At 41.1% G+C, this 21,378-nt stretch overlaps 1 protein-coding gene across 2 annotated transcripts in view; it reads left to right on the top strand.

Moving 5' to 3' along the window:
* The window catches only part of Itga8 (integrin subunit alpha 8), a 182,371-nt gene that overhangs the window by 92,515 nt on the left and 68,478 nt on the right, over window positions 1–21,378 (top strand). For both annotated transcript variants that reach the window (XM_021192601.2, XM_029536874.1), the window contains exons 15-21: window positions 848–955; window positions 5,651–5,706; window positions 6,506–6,660; window positions 8,203–8,340; window positions 8,799–8,866; window positions 10,400–10,547; window positions 17,531–17,623. In XM_021192601.2, the coding sequence (XP_021048260.1) occupies window positions 848–955; window positions 5,651–5,706; window positions 6,506–6,660; window positions 8,203–8,340; window positions 8,799–8,866; window positions 10,400–10,547; window positions 17,531–17,623 (766 nt within the window). The remainder of the gene's footprint in view (window positions 1–847; window positions 956–5,650; window positions 5,707–6,505; window positions 6,661–8,202; window positions 8,341–8,798; window positions 8,867–10,399; window positions 10,548–17,530; window positions 17,624–21,378) is intronic.

The following is a 21,378-nucleotide window of genomic DNA, read 5'->3' as shown; positions in this document are numbered from 1 at the left end:
AAAAAAAAAAAAAACAAAAAAAACAGATTCCTGTCCTGCCCCTTACCTCCAGAGGTTCAAGTTCCACTGACCCATGATAGTGTCTGGCTGTAGTGTTTGCTTGAAAGTTCCCGAGTAATTACACTCTGCAGACAGGTTTAAGAACCACTGCTCTGGGTGAAGGACAAAATGGTTCTATAAATCTACATCCATGTGCTCAGCTAAATCTGCAAAGCTTAATTATAAAATTACTGATCAATTTGAAAAATTATCAGTGAGCCAACAACTTTCAAAACCCTCAAGTACTTATTGTGAGTTGATATGTCTTGGCGATGGAGAGCTGGCTCGGTGGTTAAGAGAGAGAGCTTACAGTTGCAGCAGAAGACCTGAGTTTGGATTCCATCTCCCACATGGTAACTCCAGCTCCAGGACATCTGATGCTCTCTCTGGCTTCCCAAGTCACCAGCCTGTATACACACACAATACACATACATAAAAGTAAAATAAATCTTTGAAGAAAATATATGTCTCCTCAAACATGATCATAGGGCTCCAGAACCCAGTGGAGCTGTGGTACATGCACAGCATAGTATCTCAGTGCAGTGAGTCCTCTTGATAAGCAATCCAACCAATGGATGTGATGTGCTTCACAGACCTCCAGCATCCTTTGTTCAGACCTCTCTACTCTCAGGTGGTTTAGAGATCAGTTGAATGTGGTACCCGTTTATTCAAAACATGAGCAGGATTCATTGTGCAAGGCTGGGCGTGTTGTGTTGACAATGGCTTTTCGAGGAAGAGTTCCTTTCATCAGGAAAGGATCTGTCTGTGATTTGTGAGTTCCATTCATGCCTTGGCTCTCTTCCTACAGAGCAAGGCCAGTTGTAACTGTGGATGCCCAGCTTCTGCTGCACCCAATGATTATCAACCTTGAAAATAAAACTTGCCAGATTCCAGAATTCCCAACTCCTGTAGCCTGGTAAGTTAGCCCATTCCTTCACACATTCTAACATGGATTCAAATTGCCTAGAATCTCTTTTTTTTTTCTAAAAAAAAAACAAAACAAAAAAACAAACAAAAACCATATTTGGGTGCAGAAAGTCTGAGGTAGGGCCCAAGGTCATAAACACTGTGGATCTAGAAAGAGTCTTTAAGAGGATGTTGAGATTTCTGAATTATAGACCAAGATTAAGTGGCAAAGAGTCTGTGTTGCCAGAGGAACTCGGTGTGGTGCTAAGCTCTGACTTATACAGAGCCAGCACTCTAACCTACAGGCTCTGAGATAAAAAAGACCAAAACGTTGGGGAAAAAAAAAGTTAAACTTTTTCATGGCATTCTGGATGTTATCTAAACGCAAAACACATCAAAATACCTTGACTTTTACTTTTGCATGTACTGAATCTTTTGAATCTCCTTTTAAAAAAAATAAATGAACTACTCAAGCTTACATATTTTCAGGTGCTGAAAATAGCAGCTTTGTAACTTGAAATGTACAACTAGTTAGAAGTTCAATGGTCTACAAAAGGAGATTTTTGTACCCTCAATTATTCTTGGGGCCATGATATCCAGCTTTTGATCCAGCTTGTCACCAGAAATGACACAACTTAACTGGGTTTTAACACATCCCATGAAAAAATTACCAGCTTGTTTGTGAGTGTGGGGCATCCCAGTCATCAGAAGACAATGCACCATGGGACCAGGGCATTTCCACTGGAAAATCAACAAAGATTTTGAGGGTTTTTTTTTTTTTTTTTGAGATTGATTCTTATTTGCCAGGGTGAGTGTTGAGGCAGTATCTTCAGTTCTTGAAAATATTAGAATAAAGAAAAGCCAGTGTTGACCCTGAGAAGCTATTCTCAGCCTGTCCTAGCATGTCGCTGATAGCCCTTTGACAGGAGTTCCTATGGGAGTCCAAGCTGTGGGAGATGAAGGATCCTGAGGAACTCTTTGGAAAACACCCTGCTGTGGCAAGCTCTTGGTGTGGGAAAGCAGGGCCTCTCCTTTTACTGCCTCTGAAAGTGGTTGGGAAATAGAGGGAGCACAGTTTAAAACGGTTTTAAACCATAAAGTAGTATAATGAAATCCGATCTGAGAAAATACAGGAGAAAGCCAGCCCAGCGTTTCCCTACAGCCTGGCAGGATTCAATGAACACTAAGTGGTCTGTGAGCGCTCCTTGGCTGGAAACATCAGGACTCTAACCGACTCCAAGGAGCCCCATGTTCACACCTTCAAAATCCTGGGTTTCCACACTGCATTCTTTTAAGACTAACAGCAGCACTCCAGTATGGAATGTGTTTATTTTCAAATAAATGACTTTTTCCCCCTAAGAGTTTTAGTTTTATTGATTAAAAAGAGAGAGAGAGAGAAATTGGAGTTTTTTTCAAAAGATATAGGACTATTCATTTCTGTTCAGGGGAAAAAAAATACATTTTTTTCTTTTTAGTCTTTGAAATTTACCATAAGAATATAGAGTGAGCCGGGCAGTAGTGGTGTAAGTCTTTAATCCCAGCACTTGGGAGGCAGAGGCAGGTGGATTTCTGAGTTCGAGGCCAGTCTGGTCTACAGAGTGAGTTCCAGGACAGCCAGGGCTACACAGAGAAAAGAGAGAGAGAGAGAGAGAGAGAGAGAGAGAGAGAGAGAGAGAGAGAGAGAGAGAGAGAGAGAGAGAGAGAGTCTTGATCCCGCACTCCATCCCTGAGTCACCCCTCCCCCCCAAGGACCTCAGCACATTTCCCTTACAACTTCACCTATTTCTCTTGGAGTCATTTTTATTTATTTAGCTCACTCAGTCCAGTTAGAGCTGTTGACATATTCCTGAGTATGGGTGGGTCACCCAGCAGGGCACTGGGCACCCAGCAGTGTGGACACACAGCTGCCCTCATCCCCATCTGCAGCCAACTGCCAATAGTCCGAGGCTAACGCCTTCCCTTCCAGCAGCCATTTTCTTGTTCCCTGGAGTCACATCACTAAGATAAAATGTAACTTGTTCTGTGGACAAATTATACTGCTGTTATTTAGTTCTATCACATTACTTGTATTTAATGCAGTTGTATCCTTTTCTGAAAGACCCTTAATTTTCAAGTGTAAGCCTTTTCCTCGTGTTTCAGAATAGTCAGATACAAAGTTAAGGGTTGAGGTTGTATCTCAGTGGTAGACCGTCCTCAGAACCCAAAAGCAACCAACCAGACAGAAGCTAGGAAGCAAAGAGTTGACTCATGTAGAATGTTTTGAGGATGTCGAAGGCTCTGTGGATAGTTTACCTCTGACCCCAGCACTGTGATGGCTACTGTGGGGCCTAGGGGTTTCATTTGGGTGCTGGTGATATAAATATATAAATATGGACCCTTCTGCTTCTGCAGGAGGTACTAGACCAACTGAGTATCTCCCCCTCTGGCTTTGTATTTTAAAGCCACATTTTACATTCTCATTTTTCTCATTGTATATAGCCACAAACAGAGCTCATATTGACCATGGTGAGCAAATAGTGTGGAGATCATGTTGCGGACTTCCTGCCTTCTGTGTACAGCAGCCTGTCTGCTGATAGCCTTATTTAGATAGACTCAACAAGAACACTCAGTTATTTCATGTAGTTTTTGCTAGACTTCATGTTATTTTTTTTCAATCAAAAATAATCAGACTAATAGACTTTGCTGAATTTAAACATAAATTATAGCTTAAAATTATATTTTATATTAAGTCATATTTTACAGCTTTATCTGACACAATTCACAATTATATTATGGACCTGATTCTTTGGGACCAAACTCATGATAAGTCTTTAGACATAGATAAGAAATATTTTCTATGTTTAGAATGAATATACTCATCCACTAATTAGAATTTTGAAAATTTAGTTTAGAACAGAATTATGGAAAAGCCGCCACTTGGAAAAGATATTTCAGCTAAGCCACTTTGACCTGTGTTCAGGTTGGAATGCTGCTCTTAGTAACTCAACAGGCTATCAGAGTTAGAGTAAAATTGAATGAAAAAAAGTTAAGGTCATCCAACTGTTAATGATATTAACAGACAGGGAGAACGAAGAACGAAAAATCGATGTACTCTGACATAATTCATAAACTAAGAATAAAGCCTTTAGCTGACAGCATTTACCAAATTCCTCCTTACTGTAACTTACTCTGTTGTGAAAGCTATATTGCTTCACATTGTATATTTTAATTTTATATATTGATAAGTTTATCATAAATGTGACTTTACTTTGGCAAAGCTTCTATACTGAGGAATAGTGAGTCAGATATTGGTCAGTGGACCATGGTAACACACACAAAATGCTTATGGAAAAGCTGAACATGGGGTGGGAAAAAACTAGTTTGAGAGGCCAGTACTGCCAGAAAATTTAAAGAAATGTTTACCTACGGACCTTCCTTGAATAATTCTAGTCGAAGGAAAAATTGGGTAAGCTTTGTGATTTCTCTGGGGAAGTGGTATAAACAGTTGTAATAGCACCAACATCTCAGGAAACTTTCAGCTAAATGGTGTGTGGTGAATTACTTACCCAGAAGGGAGACATTGACTAAGGTCACAGAGATGAGTCCCAGATGTGATACATTTCTGTTACGTTTGACACAGGAAGCTGACATCTGATTAAAGCCTGATTGGCTTTACTCTTTTGGATTCCATAGAAATACTTAAACCATACTAGAATTTTTAGTAAAAGCTTTTAGGACTACTTAAATCATACTTCTCTTACATCTTTCCTTTCTCGGTAATGTGCACAGGCCCTGTCTGCAGTCATGATTGTTAGACTATTATTAGACTGTTAGATTAGGAGGAAGCGAGAATATTTCATACACTCAGGCAGAGACAAGGGGATATTTCTCATTCAGTCCCTGGCCACAGACAGGGAAGGTCTGGGTCAAGGGACAATCACAAGCACCATAAACATTTCTTGGGTGGCAGTTAGTGTATGCTGAAGGAGAAATTAAAAAGTGTCTTCCAGCCAGTTGCAACCGTCTTGGTATTCACATCACTGTGCACACCTAGCTGGAGTCAGCTGCTTTAATTTTCTCTCCCTCTCTTCTTTACTCCCACCTCCACTAACTACTATCTCACTCCTTGCAAGGTACCAAGTGCTAGTCTCCTCCCGGCAGAGGGATTAATTGATGTTAAGACAAGCTTGCTGTTCCATGCTTCTGATTAAATGCACACACCTCACCATGACTTCCAAGCCCTATGGTCACCAACCAAACCATCTTTCTGGGAGCTCTGACTACGCTGAAAATCTTCCAGTGCTCAAGTGGTGCCATGCTTCCGCTAGTCTCCAGGCTTGTCCATAGCATCTCCCCTCCACATTATGCAGTTCTTTATTCCATGGCACAAGGAATACGTTCATATGTAGCTATTGCATAAAGACAGTGTGGGTATTGATTAATCGATTAAATGTCTAGTAATATTTTCAAGTATTTGCCTTCCTAAGCAAAGATACCTGTGTCAATTATATTAGTAATTGCATTGAGCTGGCATGTGTGTTTATTTTTGTGTGTGTGTATGTATATTTGTGTGTGTGCATATTTATTCACATGTGTATGTATATGTAATTAAGAGTATAGAGGGAAGCCATGTGTTCATTTTATCGGGAAGGATGGAAGGGAAAATTCCTATCTCAAATTCAAAGCTTTACTAACCAATAAAATACTGACTACTATCTTCCCACAGCTTTTCTGTAAGAGTCTGTGCATCTATAGCAGGCCAGAGCATTTCAAATACAATAGGTGAGAATATTTTCATTTTTATGCTATCCTATGCAAAGTAAACATGACATATTTCTCTGCACAGACAATAGAAAACTAAAGAGTCCTTTATGAAAACTCGAGTTGTTATAATATGTTTTAAAACTACCTAATTAAAACTGCTTTAATTGTGGGCATCAGCTATGACAGAACAACTCTGTTGGGAAAGTGGCGTGCTGTAGTTTTTGCATAAGTTACAGAACACAGGCTGTGGCAATAGCTTGGGTGTGCATTCCTGCTGAGCAAGTGTGAGAACCTGAATTGAGGTCTTCAGTGCTGTATGACAGCTAAATGTGGCTGATGCTTCTAGGATCCCAGTACTGGAGAGGTAGAGACAGGCACTTTGCAGAGCTTCCTGGCCAGCTACCCTAGCCAAACTGGTAAGCTCCAGGCTCAATGAGAGACCCTGACTCAAAAAATAAGTAGTGGCAGTGTGTGTGGGGGATCATGTAAGACACTTAGTGTCAACCATGGCTTCCACATACACACATACTCATAAACAATACACACACACACACACACACACACACACACATCTGCACGAATAAACACATAAACAAGTGCTCAAAACTGTGCCACATGTGCATACAAAGCCACAAAATAATTAGATACTGGGCTTGATTTTTTAACACATCAGCTTATGTGTGATTCACCCATGACAAGCAAAGGTTTCCCTCAATCACCACCCTGAAGTCAGCCCCTTCCCCTGACAGCACTGCCTTTGCCCAGTGTTTTCCCCAGCATGGTTTTATGTACTCTCGTCTGTCTGTCTGTCCTTTAGCCCTGCTGGCTGAGGTGCAGTTAGATTTCCTGAAGCAAAAAGGAGCCATCAAGCGGACGCTCTTTCTCCACAACCACCAGTCCCATCTCACCTTCCCCTTTGTGATGAAGCAGCAGAAATCCCCCCACTGTCAGGATTTTATGGTTTACCTTCGGGTAAGTTTTCTAGAACTCTCCTCTGGGACTTATCAAGTTCAAATCCCCATTCTAACCATTTCTATCTGGTTAACCATCATGCTTGCCATGGATATCCACATCTGTCTATTCCCGCTCTTCTGGGAGGAGACTCTGGCTTACGGTAGGATACTGTCTTACTGACCCTGGTTTCAAACAGCCCAGTGATTTTTTCCTCTTAATCTCTTAGGCTTCTTGTTTGTCTTGAACGAAATGTTGATAATAGCATCTTACTCAGGTGAACTTTATTTTTAACTGCCTTCTCTCCCTCATACATAAAAGTTCAACATAATTTATTTGATTTTTTTTATCCTATGTGAGTATGTCCTGTTAGAGCTGGCTTGGGAAAACATTTAGACAACCAAGCTTTCATTAAAAAATAACATGTAATTGTGTTTATAAAAAGGTGATATGGTTTTATAAATCCTCGTGAAATTTAAAATTAAAATTATCTGGAACCCAATTATCCACCGTCCTGCTGCCAGCTGTTAAGAGAATGATCAATAGTCCCATTTATTCTCTTCCCATCAAGGCTTAGTTCACAGGATGAATGCTATCGAGGATTAAAGGTTCACAACTACACTTTAGAATAAGAACCCAGGCACATGGTCCCTCTCCCCCAACTTATTAGGACCTTAGTTAGAGTTAGCACAACTGAAAGGCAGGATGCTGGCTGCATGCTTAGTGCTTGGTACTAAGTGCTTAGTGCTTGTGCTAAATGCTTTGTATTTGGTGCTTAGTGCTAAGTGCTTGGTGCTTGGTGCTAAGTGCTTAGTGCTTAACACTTAGTGCTTAGTGTTTGCTTCTCTCTCCTCACTCTAGGAGGACTCCTATTTCTTTACCTGAGGCACCTTCAAATATGCTGAAGGTATCTTGTTCACAAGAAAAGGCTTAAAGGAATAGCAAAGAGAGAAAGAAAAGTAAGATGTCTTCTTCCTCTGAGCCCAAGAGAACCTTCTGGCAGCTTCATCAAAACAAAAAATACTAGATCATGATGTTCTCTGGCATGCATGGTATAATAGTGTAATGTTTTACCCGGTGACTTCACCAATTCCATGTCAGATGTTACAGGTCCATGGTGCCTGAAGATCTCCTCTAGACCAGTGGTTCTCAACCTTCCTAATGTTGTGACCCTTTAATAGTTCCTCACCTAACCCTAGACTATAAAATTACTTTCATTGCTACTTCATAACAATAATTTTGCTGCTGTTGTGAATCATAATGCAAAAGTCTGATATACAGGATGTCTGATGTGCAACCCTTATGAATCCAGCACAGGTGCTGTGACCCAGGTTGAGAACTTCTCCTCTAGAGTATCCCAGGGCAGCCATGGCTCTAGGTGACTTCATCACTGGGTTTAGTATGCCAGCTACTGCAGACCTCATACATTAGCACCCAATTCATCCTCGTGTGGTGAACACTGTCATTCACTAACACAGACAGGAGTCCAGGGTTGCCTGTTTGTCATAGACTCACATCTTGCAGTCACTTCACGGACCTGAGTTGGTGATTACTTTTTCCTAGGATGAAACTGAATTCCGAGATAAATTGTCTCCAATCAACATCAGCCTGAACTACAGCTTGGACGATTCCACCTTTAAAGATGGCCTGGAAGTGAAACCAATTTTGAATCACTACAGAGACAATGTCGTTACTGAGCAGGTTAGTCTTTGAGGCAAGAGTCTGAAGGCCTTTTCCTTGCCATTCTCTGGAGAGAGTTGTCCCTATAATCTGAAGATGAAAGTCAGACCCTTCTATTTCCACCTGCACGCAGAGGTATATAGCATTAGGGCCATGATCCTACCATGTTTCCTTATGATACTTTAGAAACCGTTCTCTCCTTATTAAGATTTAATTTGTTCAAATGTAGTAGTAATGGAAGCAGTGTAACCAGTAATCCTCTCAATAGTGTTGATTAGCATCATCTACAGACATTTCAGAACCATCCGGAAGTAAAATGAGCTCCATCAACTTGTTACTTTCCGTCACAGCATGTGGAGTTGTGTAGACTTCTGTGAAGTGGCAGGAAAGCTTGGGTTCAGTTGATGAAATCCTTTATGATCTTCATGAGGAAGGATGTGAGTTGAGCTTTCTCAGGTTCTTTCTGATGCTTAACACAGGCTCACATCCTGGTGGACTGCGGAGAAGACAACCTATGTGTTCCTGACTTGAAGCTGTCAGCTAGACCGTAAGTTTAAATAAATAAATGTGTGCACCACACCTGGTGGTCTCTGGGTGTTTCCTTAAAACTTCTTTTGAGAAAGTATATGCTTCCAAGAAATGGAAGAGGGAAAGTGACTAAGGGAATTCCTTAGCTTGGCCACACTTGGGATTTGCCTCTGATCTGGTCAGTTCTCTGTCACTGATGTCAAGTGACACAGCCTGAGATCTTGCCTGGGCTAGTTCATCTTTCAGCAAGCATCAGAGGGCCAAAAGTGTTTTTGTTGAAAGTAAACTCATCTGTGGTTCGGCTCTGGTTTTATTTACTTACCTTAGTCAAGTGAGAAAGGGTTCAGTCTACACCTTAACCAAACTTGTTTTGGTTGCACCCCATGATTCAAAGGCCTCCTTAAAACTGTCAAAACAAAATTAATTTTCATTTACTGGGAGTGGGGGGAGACTTAAAAGACGCACTGGGGGTGGGGGTCAAGCAGAAGGTGTCAGAAAGTCAAATGGGAATCAAAGGGCTCACCGTGGGGGGCGGGGAGCACTGACTCTAGAGCTTGCTGCTTGCAGAAAGAAATAGTAGTTGGAGCTGAGACATCATCGCTGGGTGGAAAAGCAGGGCTGTTACCCGCCCCCACCCCCCAATGCCTGAACTACCAGCATTTGGAATCTGCTTGCTAATCTCTCAAGGGGACTTGCCCCAAAGTTCATAATTTAATAAGTGTCAAAAGCAATAGCTTTGAGGCGGGGTCAAAAGTGGAAGAGGCATTTCTAAACATTGGTTTCATTTGGAGTTCAAAGTGAACTAACTTTCCTTAAAATACTTCAACCCCCCCCTCAGCCACTTGAGATCCTGTTTCGCCTGCCTGTTTTTCCCCCTTAGCATCTTTGTTGTTGGGCATCCTCTCTCTATCACTCACTGTCTAAAGGAGCTCGCTTTCTCTCTCTCCAGCTCACTCTCCTGCTAATGTGTGTTCTCAGTGATATGAAGGAGCTAGGACCCTTCATTCTGGTTCCAAAGTCAAATATTAAGTTGGCAGGAATTTGATAGCCAACCACTCTGTGTGTTGGTGGCTTCAAATTGGTCATGGGGGGGTGGGGCAGCACAACACTGGAATCCACAAATAATATGTATCAATTTTATTTTTTAGAACAAAATGTTAAATAGTAGCTTGCACACCATGGAGCATTATCCCAACTCCCCCATTCAGAGGTTGTTCTAGTAAATCTCCCTACAGGCTTTGCAGGACCGGCTCCCTTCTTTCTCAGGCCTAGCCTTACATTTTCCAGTTTCTCTTTTGGTTTTGGTTTTGGTTTTGGTTTCTGCTAAATCATTGGGGTTTTTTTGGTTGGTTTGTTTGTTTGTTGTGGGACAGACTCCTGCTATGTAGCTCAGTAATCCAGGATGGTCCCAAACTTCCAATTCTCCCATCCCAGTCCCCTGAGCGATTAGATTTACAGGCACACAATATTTAAATGTCTTAAATAGAATATTCATGAAGCCAGTGAGGTAGAGTTTGCAAAATCATCCTTTTTAAACTGTACTTTTTTTTAGAGATAAGCATCAGATAATTATTGGTGATGAAAATCACCTAATGCTCATAATAAATGCAAGAAATGAGGGAGAAGGGGCCTACGAAGCCGAACTCTTCGTCATCATCCCTGAAGAAGCAGATTACGTTGGGATTGAGCGCAACAGCAAGGTAAGGCTGGAACCCATGCAAATATTAAGTCCAGTTAGCAGGACTGAGTCTTTCCTCCCAAAAGAGGTCAGAATGGGGCCTTCCGCTGTCAGCTCATAACAGCAATGAGGCAGGGAGAAGATGGGCTGTGAAATAGTAAAGTCTCTCTCTGCCACAGTACAAAGATGGCCAAAGACCGGGAGCTGAAGGGAGGCAAAGAAAAGACCAGCCAAAGAGGCAGATGACTCATTTCTCAGGCTAACCCTCTCTCCTCGTCACCTTTGCAAACCCTGGTTTGAGTTCCTCTAAGTTCCAAGCAGATTGAAGGAGATCTGGTTTTTATTATGGGTGATGGACGAAGAGCCAACCATCCCTGCTGAGCACTGATAACAGCCCGGACAGGAACTGCAAAGAAAACAAATTCATTTGTCTTCCTTCTTAGTCCACATTTTTGGGACTGAGACCAGAGAAGGGCCTATTTCCTCCTGGTGTACCAGTCTTCAATGCTGATGTTTATTGAAAAGGTACCAGTGCTATTTATGCTGAGCATAAAACTTCTAGATCATTACCAGAACATGATTCTTCCCACTCCATGTGTCCTGGGAACCTGTCGGATTCTTTATCATTTTGTCTGAAAAAAACATTCTAACTAGGCCAGTAATCCTAGCAACCAGGAGACCTGCCCATGCTACAAATCAAACTCAGTAAAAAGACTGAAACAAATAAGCAATCAAGCAAAGGCATCATCGTAAATGCTTGATAGACTGACAGTTCCTACATTTCAGAGTATTTGAGATGTTCAAGTAAGGGCAGAAACTAAAGTTCACATTCTTTCACACACATAAAAATAACATAGGCACTCAATAAACACTTGCCGATAAACGCTTGCCGATGGATTTATTCAGCTGAAATTTATTATGTGTCTACCACTTTCTCAAGACCACATGTTATAAGGGACTTTTACAGTTTAATGACTGAATTATGTCATGGAAAGTGATCTGTCTGATGTGATGCTGTCATTCTTGAGCCTTTAAAAACATGTAAACAGAGCCTGATGTGGAAATGTATCCCTACAATCCTAGCACTTGAGAAGGAGAGGCAGAATAATTACAAGTTCAAGGCCACGCTGTACATAGAGGGCCCTGGAGATAGATAGGTAGATAGGTAGATAGATAGATAGATAGATAGATAGATAGATAGATAGATAGATAGATAGAATTGGATAAGGAAGAAAGAGAGAGAAGAAAGATAGGGAATGGATAAATGAAAGAAGAAAAGGAAAAAGGAAAAAAGTTAGGGGACAAAAATTCTCTATTTCCATTTCTAGTCTCACAGATTCTTGTATTTGTTGAATTATTTTCTCAATTTGAACCAAACAGCAATCAAGTGTCTTTGACACTTAAAATCATTATGCATTTCTCTTGAAGAAAGTGATTTAAAAATATCTACACGCATCAGGTTGTATCCCAAGCCTTTTCCTGCCAATTATACCTTAATACATTGCTTTAAAATGATCAGGCAGAAGCACTTAAACCCATCCTCATTGGCTGCGACAACAATTAGAGGGAAAGTCTCCCTGCTGTTGTTCAGGTGCCCTGGCATTTCCTCTCCTCTACTGCAAGCCTTAGCACCCTTAGTTCATATTCTAATACCTCCAAGGAATGATCTAAACCCTCACCCCTCCTCATCCCTCTAGGAACAGTACTCCACACTAGTTCCTTGGTTGATGCTATTTCAGTATATAAAAACTAGAGGGTAGTGAAACACATCCCACACATCCATGGTAGACTTTTCAACTGAAAGTGCCATCTCGTAATTAAACTTCTGCAAACAAGAGGAACAAAAGAGAAGAAAGGCTAAAGAGATGGCTCAGATGCTAAGAGCACTATCTGCTGTTATAGGAGACCCTGTCGTCAGACCCTATTAGCCCTGTGAGCAGCTCACAGGCCCAGTAACTCCAACTCCGTCTCCTAGTGATCTGACAGGCTCTTCTGGCCTGCATGTTTATAAACATGCGAGAGCATAGGCTCACCTCCAAACACACACATACACACACACACACACACACACACACACACACGTACAACTAAAAATAGGTCTATTAAAAGAGAAGAAAAATGTCACCTACAAATTCTTACATGCAAACGATACATAAACAAATATAAACACATAACTTTAATGTGTTAGTTTCAAACATGTCTGGGCTCCCCTATATTTTCATTTTCATCCAGGTTGTTGTTCACTAGGCTGCCAGAGAAACTACCAGAGAAGCTGATCACTCTATTGTAACACACATTGTAATAGGTATCAGCCATAACCTAAGGTGCCCCTCCTTTTTTTAAACCCTTTGTCAATGTCCCTTGGATAGAGACTTTACTGGATCTTTATATCTTCCAAGAGTAAACTACATTGTGTTTCAAGCAGTTTGAAGTTTCTGAACTTCTAAATCTAAACTCAGCATAAGAACTTTGATCATATGAAAGGTTTGCCTCATGAGGAAGTATAGTGAGTATTATCTGATAGTAAGTTTTGGTGTTCTCTCTTGGGAAACTTTCATCTTCTAGAAAAATGAAATTGAAATGTCTATGCTATTGCAGTTACATATACTATCAAACCTACCGTTTGAACCAGTATATGATATGTGGTGTGTGTGTGTGTGTGTGTGTGTGTGTGTGTGTGGTGCATGCGTGTATGCATATGTGTGCACATGCACTTACCCATTTACAGATGCATGGTGTATATGTCAGGTGTATCATATGCTGGTGTGTTCAGGGGCGAGAGGTTGATAGCAGGATACCTTCTTCAGGATACACTTCCTCACTCCTTAATTGTGTTAGGTAGTTTCTGCCATGAAACCTATATCTACCTCTGTTAACTAGACTAACTAGCCTGTGACCTCTGGAGTCCACATGTCTTCATCACACCACACCCCCAGCCCCCAGTGGGGAATCCTGCCACCATTCCTTGCTTTTATGTGGATGCTAGGAAGCCAAATTCAGCTCCTCATATCTGTGCAGGTAAGCACCTTAATGTACCAAGCCACCTCCCTGGCCCAGTTTAACTATCATTAACACACACACACACACACACACACACACACACACACACACATTGCTGTATAACCACCACTACCATCCAATTCCAGAACTCATTTTCCCAAGATGAAGCTCTGTGTTTATGAGAAAACTAATTCTCTATTTCTTCTCCTCCCCATTAGATGCTTTCCTTCTAACCATCTGTGATTTGGCTATTCTAGATACTTTGTTCACATCCCAACTCAAATCTCTCCCAATCATCTTACCCTTGCCATCTCCCTAGGTAGATGTCTCCCTCCTACATCCACATGGCTCTCGCCTACATTTTCTGTCTCAGAGAGTGGTACCTACGGCCACCTGGTGTCCACAGGTTCAAACCGACCTGAAATCTGCCTGGTCCTTATCCTTCGCTCCAAGTACTAAAATTGCTGCTGCCTTCCTCCAGCCTGACATGACTTAGACAAGAATATTACCCCACTCTTCTTCCATTTCCCCATTTCCCCATCTCCCCGTTCAGACTCTTTGCTACACAGGGACCATCTTTCTAACAAGCAAGTCTGACTATGTTAGCATCTATCTTAAAGTCTTCATTAGTTCTCCATTGCTTTCTGGATCAGATTCGGATCCTTCAGAGGGTTAACCCTTCATACTCTTTCTTCTCCTTGTGTCATCATCATCTCTTTCACACACACACACACACACACACACACACACACACACACACACACACCTCAAATTCCAGCTGGTGTGAATTTCTGTTCTGTCCCCTTCACACTCTTCCCCCAGACACACTAACTCTTAAATGTCACCCTCTTCAGAGACCCGACTCTTTTCTATTTATCCTTCAGGTCTTAGTAATCGTTAAGACCCACTAACAACTGCAGTGGCTATTAAAGAAGACAATCAGCACTTACTGTGCAGTCATGGTGCTCTGGGTACTGCTCTGAGCTCTTGCATGCATTGAATTTAAAGATCATGATAATGACCTTACAGAGAAAAAGCAAATTTGTTCTAGGTTTCATAGATAAGGAGACAGCAGCGTACTCCAATTACATGATTATTATATTCCAGAACCAAGACTCAGGTCTCTGCTGTTTTGAGTCACTGATAAGCCCTGTGCCCATCAGCTCAGATGCTACCTTCTTCGGGATGCCCTCTCTGATTGCATAAATATGCATGCATATCTTCTTTAAATCCTACTTTCTAATTTTACAAAAACCATCGAACCCTTCTGTAGTTATGTTTCCATTGCTTTCTACAAGTTACCTGTTAGAGTTGTTACAATGATTGGAAATTCAGTAAGGACATGGGAGTCTGGTTTACCTGTTAAGCAGCAGGCCCAAGATAAATATTTTCAGTGAATGAATAAAGGAGTGAATAATATTCTAAAAGCTATAAATGGATTAGTACAAAAATGTCCCTGGAACCACTGAGAAAAATAATCTAGAAATGTCTAGAAAAACAACTGGCCTCTTTTTTCATCAGAGAGAGGAAATAAAGACTAAACAAAGAAAAGAGGGTGGAGGTGATGTGGGAGGGGAAATGTTTCCTTTGATACCAACTGCTTGTTGAAAGCTGAGAAAATGTACACGTGGGAGCTGGCAAGATGGCTCAGCAGTTAAGAACATGTATTGCTCTTGCTGAGGACCTGGGTTTAGTTTCTATCACCAACATATTAGCTCAAAACTATCCATAATGCCAATGCCTTCTTCTAGCCTCCTTAGGTACCAGGCATGCAGGACATATACAAATATATAGGCCAAAAACTCACAACACATAAAAATAAAAAAAATAAAAAATTTAAAAGTCCTTGTCAATTTTATGAACTGTAGAAACTAAATACCTTAGTTACAATCAAGGGGAATATGGGTACTTGCAAGAGCTTTTTTTTTATTATTATTATTATTTTCTTTATTTACATTTCAAATGCTATCCCGAAAGTTCCCTATACCCCCCCCCGCCCCTGCTCCCCTACTCACCCACTCCCACTATTTGGCCCAGGCCTTCCCTTGTGCTGGGTCATATAAGGTTTGCAAGACCAAGGGGCCTCTCTTCCCAGTGATGGCCNATTAGGCCATCTTCTGCTACATATGCAGCTAGAGACACNAGCTCAGGGGGTACTGGTTAGTTCATATTGTTGTTCCACCTACAGGGTTGCANCCCCCTNCAGNTCCTTGGGTACTTTCTCTAGCTCCTCCATTGGGNNCCCTGTGTTCCATCCAATAGCTGGCTTGTAAAAGCTTTTTAATTTTGTTTTGCCTTCATGATTAATAATTTTGGGGTGAAACTTCTCTGCATGGTCACTCTCAGTTAATCCCTGACACCTACCTTTGAGTAACGAGATACTATTAAATTTGAAAAGATGCTTTTTAGCTCCTTCACGATAACTAGCATGCCTTTTGCAGGGTATTTGCAAAGAGCTTTTGTTAAATGGTGTCTCCACATTTTGTGTGTGTGCACGCATGTGTGTGTGTGCATGCATGTGAGTCCCTGGGTAATGATCAGAGCAGGCATCTCTGTGTAGTCGTCTCTTTAGGGAGACAATGTGTGAGCTGCCCCTGCTCTTCTCTGCTGCTTTGTGTAGACCCTGCTCCAGACACTGAGACAGGTCAGCTCTGCCCTCCTAAAGCTTGCACACTCAGATGCATAGATTATAGGATTCTTCATGAAGAAACTGGAGAGTTTTGTTTGTTTTGTTTTGTTTTCCTTTGTTTGGAGGAGGGTTGGCTTGGGGTGGGGGTGGGGGACTTGTGTCTCTAAAGGAGAAGGGAACAGAAACATTTCTAAAGCTTTTACTTGAAAACCTGATATTGTTTCCTTTTATGTAAAATCCCAGAAACACTAACAATGAACAAAATATCATTGCCAAAGAAAGCTTCATCTACTTAGTTCCCAGAAGTCCCCCGAAGGTACTCCATTGTGAAAGCCATCCATGTGACTTTCATATCTTAGGGGCTGAAGGTGGCAGCCCACAGTTTGATGACATATAGTGAAATGGTGGAGTGTGTAAGAAGTTGTCACCAAATGCACCATCAGGATTTGAGAGATGGAAAGAAAATTAGGTGGAAAGTGAAGAGTGGAGTTCCAGGCCATGGCTTTAGCACAACGACAAAGGTGGACCTGGGAGGGGCAGAAGACTGCAAAGGGAGGGCTTAAGAGTTATCCAGGGCAGAACAAGAACCTCTTCCAACGGGAGTTATAGGAGGGACACATACAAGAAGAACCAGTTAAACATTAATCTAAAATATTAGTCATAGAACATGATGGGGTACAGTACAGGTGGCACTATTAAATCAATATGTATATATCACATAGATATGGAAATTTGTCAGTGAGATCTGAGAGGCCTTGCTGGTTTCATGCCTGAAACTCCAAACCCAGGGGTCCATCACCCCCTTCTGGCCTTTAAACTCATTCAAACATGTGTGTGCTTACACACGCACACACACACTCCAAAAAACAACAAATATTTTTTTCGAGAAAGAAAGTATCATAATAAAGCTATTCTTTATTATGCTAACCTAAGAGGTTTTTTAACCACATATTAAATATTTGAAAGATTGAACCCCTACAAATAGCCACAAAGACATAATAACAGCACGCATCCCTGTTGCTTCTCTCCTGTGTTATTAATGTAAGGACTAAATCTGTTTGCTTATATTTTGATTGCTCTTTTTATCTTAATGCTCTGAGTCCAACATTAAGGTTTACTGAAAGTACAAAATGTTCACATAAATATCATTTGAGCCTCTTATTCTGCAACAGAACACGTCCTCATACAACTCTTCCTGAAGTTTAACGCGTACTGGTGTTTGCTCTTGGATCACTGGTAGCAGATCAACTGTGTGCAGCGGGACTCGCACAGGTGTTTGAAATCAAGGGGAGCACTCAGGCCTCCCACACTGCAGGCCACAGGATGGGACTTACTCTGCCCCTGACCCCCACGGTGGTGTTCTTTTCTCTTTACAGGGACTGAGGCCCCTGAGTTGTGAGTACAAGATGGAAAACGTGACCAGGATGGTGGTGTGTGACCTCGGGAACCCGATGGTGACTGGAACAAATGTAAGAGAGTGGCAGCAGCCCTCACTGATCTTGGGCTAATTGGATTTTACAGACAACCAGTGGAAAATGCACCAATTAGCACTTGGCAAAGAGCTGCCAGAGCAGACTGGGCAGGAAATTGCCCACATGGAAGGATTTAGCATTTGAACCTACATGGGGTGATAACGGCAGGGCAGATACACAAACTGATCTTGGCTTTCACACACATTCTCTGTAGACTACACATTACACCTTACAGTTACAGTAAGGCAATGGCAACATTTGTACTTCGGGATCTTTGCCTTTTATTCTTTTCTATTAATTATAGTGTAGGTTTTTTTTAAACTATAGTGCTAAGTTTAGGAGCTTTAAAATAAGTTACTTAGGAGGGCTAAGGATGTAGCTCGCTTGGTAGGATGCCTGTCTAGCACATGCAAAACTCTGGGGTTTGATCTCAAGTACTGAGTAAATCAACCAACCAGGAGTGGGGCTTGGAATGCCAGAACTCAAGAGCAGGCAGAAAGAGGAGAATTTATTTGGAATCATCCCCAAGCTACATACAGTGAGTTCAAGGCCAACCTGTGCTGTATGACACGCAGTCCAAAGTGGGGTGTGTGTGTGGGGGGGGGGGTAATTTTAAAATATATTAGCAAAGAAACCTCTTTTCCAGTATGCCTTCCATACTAATATGACAGTATTTTCATGTTTAAATTAATCATAGTCTGGTTTGTGAGTGATCTTTACTAGGTCTAAGTTTGAAAAGGAGCAAGAGAGAGGCCTCAACAGTAAGAGGGTCCAGTGCTTTCTTCCTGAGGATTAGAGTTCAGTTTTCAGCACCCATGGGGGGTAGCCTACAACCACCCTGTAATTCTAGCTCCATAGGGTCCAATCCCCTCTTTTGATCTCCATGGCCTCCTTTGTCCTCTGCACACATGTGACATACACACACACACACACACAAACAAATCAACCAATCAATCACATTTTAAACAAAATACATTTGAAAAATAATACAAAGGATCCTGGAAATGAAAGAAAAAACGAGACAATTAATGACCTCAGGACACTTTGCAGGCAGAAAAGTTACTTTATCCACCTAAAATTTAAATAAACAAGAGCAACATCTCATAATAAATATAGCAGTAGCAATCTTAAGGTCAGGGAACAGATTCTGAAACCCGAAAAAGTCACATAATTAAATCACAATAAAGAGAACTTAACATGATCCTCTACTTAAAATTAGGTGCTTCTGTCATAAGTGAAATTGCCTGTTTGCAAAGAACTTTGTGAGAATTTACAGTTGCCTAGGTCTGTGTGAGAATGTTTCCCTGGCTGACTCTAAACAGTGATGCCCCTTGGTCATCCTTTAAAGGGAGCTCTGGGGTCATTGTAACTTATCCTGGGCATCCCTGAGGGGGTCCAGAGTCTTATATTTCAGAGATGCTGATAAGTCTTCTAGCAAATAAATCTTTTATCCCAGTGTTTCACAAACTGAATTGAATATTTGCTACATGTTCTTAAATATCTCTTCCCAACTTATGCTTCAGGACAGTGTGTATATCAAATAATAGTTTTTCTTCTTTACATTATTGCATTGCCGTGATCTCGAGTATTTAAAAAATGTGGCTAGCTGGGATACTATAGACTTACTTCTTATATATATAAAAATTTATTAACTTAAAGAAACATTTTAATACAAGTCAAATTCCCTTAACAGATTCCTGATAGTTCCTATAGATTGAATGTCTTCTATGTTCCAAGCCCAGACCCTTGAATACCTACTTTAATGTTATCTTACTGCATTTCACCGATTTTTCTAGACTAGAACACTCTGGTCTGAAAAAGTCAAACACATTGCCCAAAGTCACACAGATGATGAAAGGCAGAAACAGGATCCCAACCAGGCCTGAGAACAAAGCCCGTGCTCTATCTGGTCTGCAGTGCTGTGGGAAGAACTTGAGTGGAGCTAATGAGCTGCACATGGGATGTTTACAAAGGAGATATGAAAGATAGGCTGAGCATCCCCCATTAGCATCCTCTCAGTTAGAAACTAGCAGCCCCTCTTGCCAGTTTTCAAGGAAATAAATCCAACCACTTGATATGTTATAAAGATATTTACCTAAAGACAAGGAGAAACCAGTTGGGCACAAGGGTATCAAGGTCAGCATCTACAGACACAGTCAATCATTCCTGTTCAGTATTGAGAGTATTAAGTCTAGACTGCAGATGGTCTAAAATCACCAATAGCTATGACTAACGGTGGACTAAAAGCTGCCTGCCCTTGCCATACGGAGAAAAGGGTGTAAATAGCAGAATAGTCTGAACTATGGAAGTGTTTACATGAGAGGCCATCCATCCATTTCACCAGCAAATAAGCTCAAGAAGGCAGGGAAGTAAACTGTTTAGATTCATTTATCTCTGGGTCCCTAGTAGAAGAAACCTAATAGGTTTCTTATCTTGCCCTTTAATGACCTCAAACACATCTAATTTTATTGCTTTCTGTTTTGTTACTAAACATGCTGGATCACTTGCATCTTCATTTTGTACTTTGAAAACACTCTCTGTCCATGGAGTGGAGCAAGTTACAGATGGAAATGCAGTCCTGGTATTTACAAAAGTACAAATAAATAAATCACCAGGAATACTTACCCCCCTCTAGTATTTTAAGAGTCAGAGAGAAAGTGGCATTTATTTTAATTTAATCTTGTCAAGTCAGTAATCAGAAGTCTGACTTAAAATTTGTAAAGGGAAAAGTTGTTTGCATGTAGCTGCCATGGTGACATAAAATAGTTATTATATGCTAGTAAGGTTCATAACTTGCAAATTTCTCTAAAAAAACAATTGCAAAAGAGATGGGCCAAAATATTTTTGGTTAATATATGTGATTTTAAAAAATACTTATTCTATTTTATTTATATGTATGTGTATGAGAGAGAATATGCCCAGATCTGCTAACAGGACCCTGATATAGCTCTCTCTTGTGAGGCTATGCCAGTGCCTGGCAAATACAGAAGTGGATGCTCATAGTCATCTATTGGATGGAACACAGGACTCCCAATGGAGGAGCTAGAGAAAGTACCCAAGGAACTAAAGGGGTCTGCAACCCTATAGGAGGAACAACAATATGAACTAACCAGTACCCCCAGAGCTGGTGTCTCTAGCTGCATATGTAGCAGAAGATGGCCTAGTTGGCCATCATTGGGAGGAGAGGCCCTTGGTCTTATGAAGATCATATGCCCCAGTACAGGGGAATGCCAGGGCCAGGAAGCGGGAGTGGGTGGGTTGGGGAGTAGGGCAGGGGGAGTGTATAGGGGGCTTTCAGGATAGCATTTGAAATGTAAATGAATAAAATATCTAATAAAAATTGTTTTCAAAAAACTATTTTCAGGATGCAAATATACTAAGAGCAGTATTTACAATTTGGAAAATAAAGGAGAACAGAGAAACTCACATAACCATTATCCCAACCTGATGGTAGCATATTCTCCTGGAATATACTCCCACTGCTTTCAAACACATAGTAATTTTTGCTTGTGTGGACTTTCCAAAGCATAGCTAATGTGTGACATGCAGAAGGCTGTACATTTATTTCTTCATAGAGCATCATTAGAAGTATCACCCAATTGCCACAGCTATGATCTCTACAACGACACCAGTGTCTATCAAACATAAGCATCACACATCTCTAAATCTTACATATTTGTATTATTAGAATTTTTGTATCAGGGAGGAAACAGAAGTGAGGTTATAAGGGGAAAGAGGGAGGGAAGGAAAGA

The sequence above is a fragment of the Mus pahari genome, chromosome 3 (assembly GCF_900095145.1).
Source record: "Mus pahari chromosome 3, PAHARI_EIJ_v1.1, whole genome shotgun sequence".
Lineage (NCBI taxonomy): Eukaryota > Metazoa > Chordata > Mammalia > Rodentia > Muridae > Mus > Mus pahari.
The sequence above is the reverse complement of the archived record's forward strand: the minus strand, read 5'-3'. Positions and strand labels throughout refer to the sequence as shown.